At 33.2% G+C, this 16,289-nt stretch overlaps 1 protein-coding gene across 2 annotated transcripts in view; it reads right to left on the minus strand.

Moving 5' to 3' along the window:
- LOC140447303 (uncharacterized) overlaps positions 1-16,289 on the minus strand; it is a 108,406-nt gene that overhangs the window by 47,522 nt on the left and 44,595 nt on the right. For both annotated transcript variants that reach the window (XM_072539892.1, XM_072539894.1), the window contains 2 exons: positions 12,032-12,315; positions 4,492-4,718 (listed from right to left, as the gene is read on the minus strand). In XM_072539892.1, the coding sequence (XP_072395993.1) occupies positions 4,492-4,718; positions 12,032-12,315 (511 nt within the window). The remainder of the gene's footprint in view (positions 1-4,491; positions 4,719-12,031; positions 12,316-16,289) is intronic.

Here is a 16,289-nt window from a genome sequence, read left to right on the forward strand (position 1 = left end):
TTTTATACTAGTTTTATACAATGTTATTTAATTCTAATTTCAATGTATTTACTGATACCTGCAACCTCAAAATAAAACTTTATTTTATATATATATATATATATATATATATATATATATATATATATATATAGTCGATAAATATAAATACTTAGGTCATGAAATTCAAATTGCCATGGACAACCAAACTGCTGAACTGCAAAGAAGAATTATTTTAGCATGGGCCGCGTATGGAGCTCTATAAGACACCTTCAAGAGTAACATGCCAAATTATTTGAAAAAGAAGACATTCGACCAATGTGTGCTTATAGTCATGACTTACAGCGCCGAAACACTTTCCTTAACCCAGACTATACTAACCCAACTCAAAGTAGCTCAAGGAAGAATTGACCGCTTGCTACTTGGACTGATTCTTAGAGACAGGGTTCGAAACGAATAAATAAGAAGGACAGGCGTCGCAAATATCATAGAGCTCATACCATGGCTGAAGTGGAACTGGGCAGGCAATGTGACCAGAATGAGCGACAGACAGTAAACTCAAAAAATTACAGTATCGAGACCACGAGCAGACAGAATAAGCGTAGGTAGACCACCTACACGATGGACAGACGATGTCAAAAGGATCGCTGGGAATTGGCTGCAGGAAGCCCAAGGCCGGCAGAATTGGAAGAAATTAGGGGAGTCTATGTTCAACTTTGGACGCAGGAAGCTGGATGATGATCCTAAATCTTAAATTGATTTGTGGATCGCTTAGTAGTGCTTTCATTTGTATGGATACGTCGAGTTGGTTGTTTAGCCAGCAACCCAAGTACTTTATTTTGTTTACTTGTTCCACGATGTGATAGACATTGGCCTATTCTAATATCAAAAAAAGCCAACCGTTTTGGTCTGATCACTGTGTATTTTCATGTTAAATTCTGTTATAGTCTGTCGATAAGCCGTTGAAGCCCTATATCTGTATCTGCCATCAAAATGCTATCATCTGTATTCTACAATTATTGTTATTGCTATTGATACATGCCTGATATTGTTACGTTTTTCTGTTGGGTTCAGAGATTACGTGGTTTCTGCCATAAACAAACTCACCAAATTACAAATATTATAAATTCTAATTACATTAATAATTATCGCTTACAATTCACACGGATATCGTCTACAAAACAATTCCCTGATAATAAGTATTAAATGTTTCTTTTTCTTTTAATGTAGACATGACTTTATTTTAATGTTTTTTAATGTGCCTCCAGTAAGTTGCCGTTCCATCGTTTGCGTGGTCTTCCTACTGATCGCCTTCCTATTGGGAAACCATCTCTTGCCGTCTTTACTACCCTATTTGTCGTCATTCGGCTTATATAATCGTTCCATTCTATTCTTCTATATTTCTTCTTAAATAATTTTTGATGTTCTCCACTTTGCATCTACGTCGTATATCTGTACTTCTAGCTCTGTCCAATAATGTCTCATCATCAATTTTTCTAAGTTTTTTCATTTCTGTTGTTTCTAAAATCCTTTTTGTCCACTCTGTGTCAGGTCGTGTTTCTGCCGCGTATGTCATTATTGGTCTGATGACGTGTTTTGTAAATTCTGCCTTTAATTTCTTTCCCGATATTTTTATTTCTCCACATTGTTTCATTCAGGCAACCTGTGGCTTTGTTTGGTTTATCCACTTGATCTTCCACTTCTGTTTCGAGCTTTCCGTAGGTAGATAATGTGATGCCTAGATATTTAAACTCCATCACTACCTATTATCTGACTGTCCAGCTCCAATTTACATCTTAGTAAATTTGGTGTTATAACCATGCATTTTGTCTTTTTTTGGGGAAATTGGTGCAGCATACGTCGTAAATCATCTTCACTTTTGGAGAGTAGTATAGCGTCGTCTGCATAAGAGATTATTTTAAGCCGTTTTTCTACCATTTGGTATCTTTTTAGTTCTTACTTTTTTTATTATTTCATCCATAATCAGGTTAAACAATAGAGGACATAGGGAATCTCCCTGTTTTTACCTATTGCCAGCTTCAATAGGGTCAGTTAGTTCTTCTTTTACTTTTACTTTTATTGTGTTGTTTTGGTAGATATTTTCGATCGTTTCGATTATTCCTAGATGTATCTCTCTTGCGTACAATAAGTGGATAACGTCCTTTAATTTGACCCCATCAAAAGCCTTCTTAAGGTCCACGAAACATAGATATGCCGGTTTATTGTATTCTAATGATTTCTCTTGCACTTGTCTCATAAATATAGCGTCGATGCATGATCTTCCTGACCTAAAATCTTATTATTCTTCTGCTAGTGTTATAATTTCATTTAATTTATTTGTTATTACTTTGGTTTTTAATTTTAGTGGCGTGTTTAATAAATTAATTCCTCTCTAAATTTCCGGGTCCGATTTGTCTCCCTTTTTGAAGAGAGGTATTAGAATGCTTGATCTCCATTTTCTAGGATTTCTGATTTGTTTTATTATTTTTTGGATTATTTTTTTAGTTGTTTGGTCAGATCTGGTCCTCCGTACTTTAGGAGTTCGTTCGATATTCTGTCCTCTCCTAGGTGATATATCACATGTCACTTTAACATTTCCGTTAAGACCAGAAGCCATTCTCTCTCCATATGCCAACCATAATGTAGCTTCGCCTATTTTGAATAAATTTTAAACTGTTTGTCCTTTTGTAGTATAGTGTAATGTACAATTTTATGTTTATGACATTCTATGATTGTTGGATAGGCCAAATTGGACGAAATGCCCCTGAAGATGCTCTAGTGAGCGAAAGTACTTGGGTAAGATTTAATTAATAAAACTGTGCTCGATATCTGCCTTTTATTTAATCAAAATTTTCTCTTATTGTTTGAGGCATGTTATTTTCTGCGTCGTATACTCCGATTATGTTCAGGTCTTCCTTCTCAATTCTTATGTTTACTGTTACAATCCTTTCTGATATGTTACCTTACCGGATTATATAATAAGAACATCTGTTCTAGAAACAGCAAAAGGAAGATGGTCGAATCAACGCGATAGCATGAAATTCCAGACAGTTACCAGGACGATATCATCGATAGAAACGGTGCGCGCAACATTAGGGTGAAAATAGTATGGCACCACTTCTTTAGATTGTCTAAAAATTCAGTGGAAAGTTGGTGTGTCTACTTCTGGCTATTGGCACAGTTTCTTCTATTCTGGTCACTCTTCTAACTGGCTCACATATTTCAAGTACTTGGCCCTTGTTGAATGTGATCTTGTTGTCATTTGGATTTGTCACTCTTCCTGGAACGGTCTTCTTCTTCCCACCCACCAAACATCTAGCCCCCATAAGACTTCATGATCCTGCACTTCTGCTTCTAATAACATGGCTTCCAAACCATCAATTGGTGCGACCAAGATCTTTCTGCTGTTAGAAGGAATCGTTGTATCCTCTGTAACTAACACGTTTAATTTGTTTTGCTGATTTCTACAAGCCGAGAGTTGAATCTTTTCATTGCCGGCAACCAAGGACCTGTGTAAGACATCTACAATAAATGTTCGGACATGATGTCGACGCCCAGCATGAATTTATCTACAATGTCGGCTATTAGGATCATTACATCTGCCTCGACGTGGTCCAGTTCGATTTTTACACATCTCTACCCATAAACAGTTATGTTTTCACCTATCTCTGTCTTCAGTATGGGAAGCCTCGATAATATCCTTGTAAATGACTGGTGAAGGAAACGTTTACTTATCACTTACCTTGTAGTGGTACAGGTTGAATATTTTTTTGTAATTTTAGTTAAAATATCAATGTTTTTCCAGTAATTATGAATTCCCAAAGTAGTTAGTGGTTCTCTTTTTATGTTCAATATTTGTGTGTTAAATTTTTATGTTACCATTTCCTTAGTTTTGGGTCTTGTAAATTCTTCACGCCTGGTTTTGTTTTCTTCTGAGCTTTTAGTTTGATTACTATTTTGGCTACTATGGGATTATGATCTGAATTTGTACAGAATCTTTTATGGATAAGACTATAATTAATCTGTTTCCGTCCGAACTATATTTTATAGTCTTCTTGATGGAACTGGAAAGTATATATTTGAGGCTATTATTTTGTTTTGCTGGCGGAACTTGACCAGAATGTCACCTCTGTCATTTCTATCTCAAAGACCATATTCTCCGACTACATCTGTCACTGTCCTTCCACCATCATAGTTTAGTGAAGGTAGAATATTAATAGGAAAGAAGGAAGAAAACTAAATGATACAAATCATTTAGTTCCATAAATCTACATTCCATAAAAGTGAAAGTCGATACCATATTGAATATACTGCAAATACAGCAAATATCAATATTTGCAGATACAGCAAAAAATGCATAAAATCCTAAACATGTGGAAAGAAAATATAGAGCGATTTAAGATATAAATTAACAAAAAAATAGGCTAAAGTAATAATAATAAATAATTAAATAACAAAAAGGTAAAATTGTTCCAAATAAACAACTAAATAAAAATAACTTCCACTACTTACATTTCGTACGGGTACATTTGCCACCAAATCAATATGATCTGCTAGTTTCTTCAAATATTTTAGTTGTGGTATATTTTGTGACATTTTTTTGAATGTACTGATTGCAGTAGTCAATGTAATATTTGCACCTACGCTTAATCCATTGTCAACTAATCTGATAGATTTTAATTCACGTACATCCTGTATATCTACGTAAACGTTGTATTCAGTTTCTTTTTTATATACTCCTAAAATTTGTATAATGGTTAGTTTCATTAGTCTCATAGCATACTTTAAAAGTATTGTTTAATCTTCATAAATGGGCTTAGCATGAGATAAACCTTATTCGAAATCAAAGTATTAACTCCAAAAAAAAAAAAATAGATCAACAGATTGTAACGTGTCAAAAAACCTATACGTCATATTTTGTCCAATTTTCCTTTTGTTTGTTAAATTTTATAATGAACACTCAGTATATAAGTTTAATTCTTACCATTCTGAAAAAATCCCAAAAACATTAATAAAGTTATTGAATTGAACTTGAATTGTGGCATATTCCCTATAAAAATTGTAATTGCATTAAGATGCTACAATAAAATAGCTTCAGAACAATATGAATTAGATATTTTACACCAAAAAAACACCGACATCTTTATACTTTGCGTCCCATCGCATTTAAGTATTCTAGAAAACGAAGAAGTAGATGCCTGTGCTAGAGATGCAGCAAACAACGAAAAGTCAACAATAGTGAGTGAAGTAGCTGCTAGTGATATTAAAATAGTGAATAAATCCTAAATTCAGTGAAAGTGACATAAGTCCATGAGATAACTCCCAATCAATTTAAAAAAAATTAAACCATCTATGAACGTGGATGTAGCAAAACACAAGTCGGGGTAACCAGGTTAGAATTGATTGATTAAGTTTAGGTCATACCTACTAGAATAACATATGCATATTTATTTGACGGAAGGAATCAACCGGTATGTGATAGATATAAGACAACTCTTATATGTAAACCACTTATTAAACTGTGTAAAAGCTATCCAACAATAATCTTTTCGACGACCTAAAGACATTATTAGACGAAAACTGTAACATAAACAATTTTGTAAATTTCCTTAAAGAAACTCATCTTTTTCATCAATTGTAAATTAATCAAGTAATTATACTTTAATGTAATATGTCGTTAATAACCATTAGTAGTTGTTGTGACTGATATTAAATTAAAAAAAAAATGTTAAGGACAAGAATATCCAGAATTCTTCATACCTTACATCTACGGGGTATTTCAAAAAAGGTAACACCTAGGATCTCTACAATAAGTAAAAAACAATCCTTCCTGTCGAAAAGGAAGCACGTTTTCACGTTCAGAGCTTCTGTAAATAGTCGCTCTGATGATTCCTTTTAGGATAAAATACGTATTAGCAAATATACAAAGGCACTATACATAAAATCAAATCTTAACTGTCTTTCTTTTAAAATTAAATAAGTTTGTGCATTAATTCAATAAGTTTATTTGTTTATTTTTATCGTATAATTTATTTAAGTCGTTGAATTGCGCCAAACGTAGGCAACTCACAGTTGTTCTAGGCAATGCTAAGCTTTTCACTTAATACTTCCTTAAAGTAACGAATAAAATTCAATATTATTCAATAATATCATCTCAAATTCAAAGTGATGATTTTAAATGAATTTTTTTATTTATTGAAATCGAGCAATCTGTTTTAAGATTTCATTATTTATTTATTTGGTTTACATAAATTAATTTTGATTGTATTTGATTTTGATTTCAGTCTATACTGAATAATTATTTGAATCATAATTGGCTCAGTAAGCGCGCAATTTTGGCGGCGAAAAAAGTTGATTAACGAAATTAACTTCCATATTGAACAGTTTTACCAGGTGATCTGATATCTTTTAAATCCTGATCTGATAAGTCGTAAATTATCCAAAAAAATTTTTAAATTCACTGGATATACCAGGGATGCTACCACACAATCTTCAGTTGAAAATTGGATCACCAATTATTTTGCTACGCAATTTGAACCCACCCAGAATGTGCAACGGCCCACTTTTGGTCATTAAAAGTATTACCGGAAATATTTTTAAAGGTTGAAAATATTTTTAAAAATATTATTGAAGCATTCATTTTGACTGGAGGATTTGAAGTAGAAATCGTCCTGTTGCCTCGTATCCCAATGATATCCTCATATACCACAATATCATTAAAAAGGCTTCAATTTTCTATTCGATTAGCATTCGCGATGACCAAAAACAAATCTCAAGGCCAGACAATGTTCGTTTGAAGCTTGGATTTAAAGAATGCATGTTTCTTCACGTTCAATTATATGTTGCATGTTCACGTGTTGGTAAACTATCAAATTGCTTTGGCAAACAGTATGCAGGCAAATAACAGTCCAATTATTGATGATCTCGAGAAATATGCTAGAGAAACCGAATAAATGCTTATCAATCATATTTGTGAGGAAGAACAGTACATCATAATGCATTTGGGTGATTTAAATATTACAAACACAGTCACTAATGGCACAGAAAGATCAGAAAAAGGCATCTCGTGAATGCAAAAAAACGAAGTGCCAAGACAATGAAACATCCAAAGACCCGGACTTCATAATCATGGAAGCAGAGATGGAAGAAGAGATAGGTACTGGTTTTGAAGAATTTATGAGTAATGAAGGATGTAAAGAAAACGATCCGAACAACAGTACACTGAATCCAAAAGAATACGAAGCGGTCATGGTCTAAAAGGAGTAATACAGAAAATAACAAAAACCCAAAATAATGGTGAAAGCCTGACAATTAACGGTAGTGCTTTAGAACAAGTTGAAAACTACCACTATCTTGGCACAATAATTAATCACACAAACGATTACTCCAAAGAAATCAAAGTTCGAATAGAGAAAGCACGTACAAACTTCAATAAAATGAGAAAGGTAATTTGTGCAAGAGAACTAAAATTGGACTTGGGAGTTAGGCTGGCAAGGTGTTATATTTTCTCGACTCTGCTTTATGGGATAGAAGCATGGACACTTAACGTGTCGACTGCTAAAAAATTGGAAGCATTTGAAATGTGGGTGTATATAAGAATCCTGAAGATATCATGGACCGAGCATGTAACAAATAACGAAGTCATGAGAAGAATCAACAAAAGAATGGAAGTATTGGAAACCATCAAGACACGAAAGCTGCAATACCTGGTGCATGTTATGCGTAATGAGAGATACAACCTATTTCAATTGATTATACAAGGGAAAATCCAGGGCAAGAGAAGTGTAGGAAGAAGAGGAATCTCATGGTTGCGTAATTTGAGGTAATGGTACGGATGCACATCAATTCAACTATTCAGAGCAGCAGCATCTAAGATCAGAATAGCCATGATGATTGCCAACCTCCGTCGCGGAGATGGCACGTGAAGAAGAAGAAGAAGAAAATAACAAATGGAGCAAACACGAGAATAGAGAAAATGGGCTTAAGTATCAGGGAAGAAGAGGAGAAAATGATTCATGGAATTACAATATAGAAAAGGCGGCAAAAACTATGAAACCTTGTTGCAGTTGCAAGTTAAGTAGGGACGTCAAGACAAAATTGAAAAATGTGGTTCTATTTCTGACAAGGCTTCTTCTTCTTCTTTTGGTGCCTATTCGGCGAATGGCGATCATTCTCACTATAATTATTTTATTAACTGGTGCTTTAAATAGATTAGTTGTTGTTGTGGAGAACCATTTTCTCAGGTTTTTTAACAATGATAATCTTCTTCTCCCAATTCCTCGCTTTCCAAATACTTTGCCTTGAAGGATTATTTTCAGTAATTTATATTTAGTGCAGTTTCTCATTATAGGTCCTAGATATTCCAACTTTCTCCTTTTAATGGTATATATCACCTCTCTTTCTTTTCCCATTCTTCGTAGTATAGTTTCGTTGGTTATATTGTCCGTCCACGATATCCTTAGGATTCTTCTGTACAACCACATCTCGAACTATTCAAGTTTTTTTTCTCCATCGCTTCAGTAAGTGTCCAGGATTCAACTATAGTTGAATAGTAGTATAATATCGAGAAGTTTGGCCATGTTTTTTAATACACTCCTAGCCTTCTCCATTCTACATTTTACTTCTTATAAGTGATCCCATTATTTGTTTACTATTGTTCCAAGATGAGTAAACTGTTTTACTCGGTCCACTGGTGTATTTTTGATAAGCAGTTGGACGTCTCTAATTTTATTTTTGCTGGTGACTATAAATTTAGTTTTTGATATGTTTACTTGTAGTCCAAATCTTTCACTTACTGCATTAACTTTGTTTATTAGTTGCTGTAAACTGTTTAAACTGTCTGCAAAACTAACGGTGTCATATGCATAGCGGATGTTGTTTAGGCGTTCTCCATTTAAAAGGATTCCATGTTCGCAATTTTCCAAGGCTTCACTAAATATTTCCTCGGAATATAGGTTGAATAATATAGGTGAAAGTATACATCCTTGTCTAACGCCTCGTAGAATCTGGATCGCTTCTGTCGGTTTATCTCCAAGATTTGTTCTTATTGTGGCTGATTGGTTCCAGTATAAATTTTGTATTATACGCTGGTCTTTATCATCTATTTGGGCTTTTGTTAAAACATCCATCATTTTTTGGCGTTGAGCTGTGTCAAATGCTTTTTGGTAGTCCACAAATCAGATGTAGATATTGCAAGTCATATCTCTGCATCTTTGGAATAATACCTGTAGATTAAACAGTGCATCTCTTGTACCTACGCCTTTCATGAATCCAAACTGTGTGTCTTGTATTCTCTCTTCGCATAGCTTGTATATTCTGCGATGTATAATTTTAAGAAAAAGTTTTAGTGTCTAGCTCATTAGACTTATTAGCCTATATCCTCCGCACTTTTTCGCTCCCTGTTTTAAAAAAACTAATTATATTTTGTATAGCGATGGTTACGCTGCTCAAACCAGAAATTCTGTGTTAGCAAACGCCCTCTTAACTTAGCAACAGGCTCAATATTTAACTATAATAGAAAAGTATCTCCAGAAAGGTCATACCCAGATGGAGGCAGATAGCATGCATTCTACGATAGAAAGATTGATTCGAAAATCCACAATTATTGTACCTGTTGACTATGCAATAATATGCAAAACAGCATGTTAGAAAAATCCCTACAGAGTAGAGTACTTATCGCATGATTTTTTTAAAAATTGCTGAAATTTTCCTCCCTCAATTCCTTGTGGACAATCTTCAAAGGTCTTTCACATATATCTTCTATAGCTTTCCTCTTTGTATAATTACTAAAAATTTGCCGGCCAATGTGGATATCTGGAGCATGATTATGCTCCACCGATGCTTTTTCAAGAATAACGTAATTTTCATCACCTTTCTTTGTGTACACTTTTTGTTGGCACCCTTTTTTGATGCATCGCCATCTAACTTTTCCATCTTTTGAGACATGGGCCTTTGAATATTTATATTCATTAATTATTAATAAAAGTTCTCCCCTTTGACTAAACATAGTCGTTGGATTCGCCATTTAAAAGTTAAACACTAACGGACAAAACTATTGTTACGATCAATTTTGACCCAAAACCGTAAATATATTTATTACTAATATTCTCATTCATTCACGTATTTTCTAGGTAATGCCTACCTGACACACGATGGGTCCCCCTACGTTATAAAAAGATCAACAATCGAACTTTCTGGAGACTAGCCGATATAAACATACCAGTTTTGAGAGACCATTTCGCCGCTCTGTCTAGTCGAGACGGCCATCGACTTTTCTAGTCTAACGGTACTGGGTATATAACAGGACCTTTTTGGAGAAAACAGTTAGTCAAAAAAGAAGCTCGCGCTCGCGTTTAAATTATAACGTCCGATAGATAAATTATGTAATTATTAGTCAAATAAATTGTTGTACAGTGGTTTAATAAATTGATACAAATTATCGTGTTTTAGTAAATTAAAATAAGAACAATAAATTAGAATTAATAAAGACATAACACTATACCATAATACTTGCAACTGAAGTGAATAACTGAAAATATTTATATTCTTACTTTCAACTATAATCAAATTTGGAATTTCCGGTCATTAAGACTTGATCCCCAATTTTCTTGGCAATGGGGCAGCAGGTACTTGGGATTAATGGGCCTAGGTAGTTCGTGGGGCAGTTAGATAACGCCGTTTGTGACAACTAAAGAAAAGTATACAACAGGACTATCATTTATTTTATGATCAGTTACCTCATAATTAGAATTGTGCTTATTTCATTTTATATTTTCTGATTTAAAATTTTTTTAAGCATTCATTTTTCTGTTACAATTACCGATGTGTTATTGGTTTATTTGGATTAAAAAAATTAATAAACTTTTTTCAGAAAAATGCGTACCTATTTCCATTTTGTTTTCAAAATATTAGTTTTCGTATCTCCCATTTTATTTAAAACATAAACAATATTTAATCTAAAAACCAAAAATAGAACATTCAAATTCTATCTGAGTTGACTAGTAGTCGTAAAAACTAATTTATTGCCAATCGGTAACAAGTCTAATCATTTAAATTAGTTTTTTCGCTCTCCTGTAAAATTTTATAAAATGGAGTTACGCACTATGCGAATTATTACACTAACGATATTTACTTAACTCTGTTAAATAAATTGAACATAATATTAGTCGTATAATAACAACCGAGCCACAGCAACACGTGGCAGGGTCAGCTAGTATTCGTATTCGTATAAAATTTTATTATAATGTTGCTAGTAGTTTCGGCAAAATCGTAAAAAAATTGTAACATTTTTTTCCTCAACGCCCTTTATCTTGAAAACTGATGGCGTTACAAAAATTTTTTACTAAGCGTAAACCATAATTATTTTTCAGTTTTTTACCTAATCTAAAGACGGTGTTACCTTTTTTTGAAACGTCCTGTATAAGCGATTTTAGTTAACGATCTTCGATACGCAGATCCATAATAGTAAGCCCGCATCTGGCTTATTGGAGTAGGAATGATAATTATTAATATACATACATAGAAAATATGTCTGAGCTTGTAATTCAATGATTTTTGTCAACACGCAGTTGGCAAAATTCGGCAGACTGGAAAACACTTTCAACTTTTGTACACTACCACTAACCTAACCTAACCATCTTTTCTATATACACTGCTTTTAGTGAATTCAGAAAGTTTACCACTGTTATTTATATGTACTATATAAGACTGTTAAACTATAAGGACTCTCAAAATATGCGTATGTATGTACTTCTGGACACCTGAGATAGAATATGTGATAATGAAAGCTAAAAATCTTATAGAAAACAATTGACCATGAACAGCGATGGAGAAAATTAAGATAGTAGACTGTAAAAAGAAGCACCACATGCAAAAAAAAATGTTGAAATAAGTTACAAATAAGGTAAGACCCAGACAAGAAATTAACAAAAAAGTGAAAATAAATCAAATTACCAGGATAACATATTATGTACCTAATTAGAGAGGATTATAGATTTGAAAATCGTGAACGATGACGATTCTTGGAACTACATATTACTAAATAATATCTTACCTTTTGATGTATTTCCAGCTACTATGGTATAATAGTTCGGGTTGCCATTCTTAGTTGATTCGAATGTCTTTATTATTTGTATTAAATCGTTCAGCAAGGTGACTTTAATCCAAGATAATCCTCCTAGTTTATAATAAAACGGAGACGATAAGTTTGGACTACAAGTAATATCAGGATATTTCAGCTTCATTGCGCACAAAGGCATGTCTTCGATATCCCCACATTTTTTAGCCAAATCTGGAGACGCGTCTTGGCAAACTGACTTAAAGGCTTCTAAAATTGGTCTGAAACAGAAGTTGAATAAAAAGTCGATACTGATGTCCATATTTGATGTTATGAGTGCAATAACAGATTAACCCCAATATTGATATATGTGGGAAAAAGAATAATAGTGGATTACTAAAGAAAATTACTGGATGCACAATAACTTTGTTTAAGAACATTTTTGGATCGAATTAATTGAAGTAAGGTAAACTGGTCCATAGTGGGACGTTTTTTTTTTTCAAAAGTGTATAGCACCTTGATTAAGCGTTTGTCAATTATAGTAAGGGTACCTATGCATGGGTATGGATGTAAGGAATCAAACTAATAATAATTTCAAGTAATCCTTTATTTATATTAAAGCGTGACAGACGGAAGAAGAAAGAATGGATGTCTGATGAGATAATGGATATGATGGATGAAAGACGTAAATTCAAGAATAAAAATGCAGAAAAATACCAGCAGATCCACAAAATCATAAGAATGAAAATTCGAGAAGCCAAAGAAAAATGGTTTTCCAACGAATGCAGGGAAAATACGACAGTTACAATATGCACAAAAAAATAAAATCAATGACAAACAAGAGGAAATTCAATAAGTCACCCAACAGCATAAAAGATGGCGATGGAAATCTTATCTTGGAGCCATCAACGATCTTAGAAACATGGAAATCATACATAGAAAAATTATTTGCATCTGACAGGACTGATGATCACCTATATGGAGAAGGAGAAACAGGACCTTCAATCCTTAAATCGGAGATAGAAGATGCCATTGCAGCACTAAAAAACAATAAGTCAGCAGGTCCGGACAAAGTACCCTGCGAAATATTAAAGATCCTATGTAAATCAGACAAACAGTTCCTTGATAATCTAGTTGAACTTTTTAACAACATATATAATAGCGGTAAAATCCCGGAGAACTGGCTGCAGTCAACATTTATTACAATCCCGAAGAAACCAAATGCCCAGATCTGTGATGACTACCGGCTTATAAGCTTGATCAATCATGTCACTAAAGCGTTCACTAAGATCATTCATAGAAGAATATATGATAAATGTGAGTCAAATATTGATAGATCATGAACAATTGATAGATATTCTGCGAAAGACAGGTATTGACGACAAGGACATTCGAATTGTGGCAATCCTATACTGAGGTCAAACAGCAAGAGCAAAAATTGGCAACGAATTCACTGAAAGTGTGCAGATCAAAAGAGGTGTCCGTCAGGGGTGTATATTATCCCCACTCATATTCAATATTTATTCCGAAGAAATATTTAACAAATGTATGGAAAATGCAAATGAGGGCATAAAAATAAACGGCGAGTTAACGAACAATATAAGATATGCCGACGACACGGTGATCCTTACCAGTACCATAGACGAATTACAGCAGGTAATTTATTCAGTTAGTGAGGAATACGACCTGAGCCTCAACTTCAAGAAGACAAAGTGGATGCTGATAAGCAGGAAGCAACAGCTTGCTCGACAGTTACGGATAAGTAACATACTAATTGACCATGTAGAATCTTATGTGTACCTTGGCACCAACGTAAATGCAAAATGGGAACAGGCCACAGAAATTAAGGCGAGAATAGAACGAGCTAGAGCAGCATTTAGCAATATGAAAAAGCATTATGTTACCATATTCCAGTATAGACCGCTTTTTTATTCCAACTATGGACCATGGCGCATCAAAATACAAATGACCAAAAATTTTATCAAAGTGGTAAAGCTACGTTTAAACAAAATAAGACGATATTGCGGTTATGTATGTTTTAAATATCCATACCAAATGGTAATGGAACATGGAAATAAAAATGTTCAGCTGATCACACACTTCAACTGATAGCACACACACACTGAAATATAGCTCTGCCGCGAAGATAAAATAGCCAGGAGAGTGAAATTCCCACTATGGGTCAGTTTACCCTACAGAGGATGAGAGAAAAAAGATGGCAAAAGAGAATATCAGAAACTAAAACACTAAAGAAACGAAAGAAAGGACAACCAAGAAAAAGTTGGACAAATGAAATTATAAAACCAGGTATAACTTGTGAAGACTAGGAATGACTTACGATATTTTGCCCATCTACGCAGAAAGCAGACAGAGAAAGTCTTCAGAGAGATAGAAATGGATGAATGCCGGTACCCCTCTACCTGATTTTTAAACGTACTTTAACAGCTCGAGCTTACTTGTCTTACTAAGATAATTTCCATAATTTTAGTGGGCAGTTTTGACAAACTGTATTTAAAGCAAGAAGGACTGAACCGCACAGAAATGAAAATGATACCGAGAAACAACAGAGAGAATAGATACCAACATAACAAAAAATCCGATAGTCTAGTAGGTAAAAGAAGTTTAAAGAAGAAGAAGAAGTGAAGAAGTTTTCGGCAGTTCACTATTCTCATTTTTTATTGCAGATCTTAATTTTTATTTGCTAATTCCTAAAGCACACATGTTGTTTTACAAACATTGTCGCGAAAAAGCTGACAAAAGTTGATAATAGAAAGCTTCTCGTTCACAAAACTCAACGAAGACCACGTTGCTCAAGTCAGTAAGCTTTATTGGGGTAAGTAAGGATATAGATGGTAAAAAATTGTAGATCAAAATAGACAGGCAAACGATAGAAATTAATTAGATAACAAAATATAAAAGTTTGACAAAGAAAGACACTAAATACAGCTAAACTGTAAAACAAAATGGGCTCCAATAAGTTTTAATCTGAAACTTATGAAGGAACTCAAAAATAATTAGAAAAACACACGTCAGAAAACATATCAGCAAATTATCGACAAAAAACTAGAAAAATTAACATATCTAACCATAAGCTGTAAAAAAAGATCATATATTCAATAAAATACTTTAGAAGAATTATTATATTATCTTCTACAACAAAAATCAAATAATTTATATCATCTCTACTCAAAAACAAAATATTACGTAACAATAAAAATTATGTTTATTAAACCTTCAAAGAAACATGAGTTGTAAAAAAAATAAACAATAAACATTGTTTACTAACACTTTAAAATTTTATTAATAAATATATATTAATAAAAAACAGATGATAATACATACTGTCATCAATAATCTTTATCTTTATAATCTTTAAACAGATTGTAGTCTTAAAATAATTTAAATACAATCAATACGGAAATTACTTTCGCCAAAACTTTAATATCTCACAACAAGAAATTGAAAATCAAATGAATACCATTGGCGTATTTTTCATCAAATGAATTTTTGTTTGTTAGATGATTCATTTTTCTCAATATTACAGTTTAAAGTCTGTATTGGATTGATTAGTGTGTTAAAATCTAAGTCATAACAAGGAACATTTTGATGCTTATGTATTTTATTAATACGATGGACAGGCCATGGCATAATCCAAAAAGCAAACTACAATATATACTATAGTGGCCATAGAACCAGACATGAATTTGGGATAGCCTTTATTAGTTCAGGAAATGAAGCTCAAAAAAAGTTAAAACCTCGCAATTTTTTCGTCCTGCATGGATTGAATTGAAATTTTAACAAAAGGTAGGTGATAGCCCAAGGATCAAAATCTATATCGAACCGAAGTGCGCTGAAGGGTTTTAGGGGTGAAAACTACCCCTAATTGTCAAAAATTATATAATAACATATTAAACCTGAATATGGGTAAGATTTGGTTTGAATTAGTTAAATAATGATTATTTTATACTTTTGAATAGAGTTCCATCACATTTCAACCCTTAAAAAGCAACCCTTGTTAGAGATTAATGTAAAAAAATTACTAATTCTAAAAAAATGATTTCGCCTTGGATCGATTTGGATAAAAATTTGGATTTAAGCTCAACTCACCCTCTGCTTTATAGTTTATCTCATGCCGATGAACCCTGATTGTTCTTAGGGGTGAAAACTACCCCTAATTTTCAAAAATTGTAAAATAACATTACAAATCTTAAGATGAGTGAAATTTGGTTTGGATTAGTTAAATAGTGATTTTTTT

This window comes from Diabrotica undecimpunctata, chromosome 8, assembly GCF_040954645.1.
Source record: "Diabrotica undecimpunctata isolate CICGRU chromosome 8, icDiaUnde3, whole genome shotgun sequence".
Taxonomy (NCBI): Eukaryota; Metazoa; Arthropoda; class Insecta; order Coleoptera; family Chrysomelidae; genus Diabrotica; species Diabrotica undecimpunctata.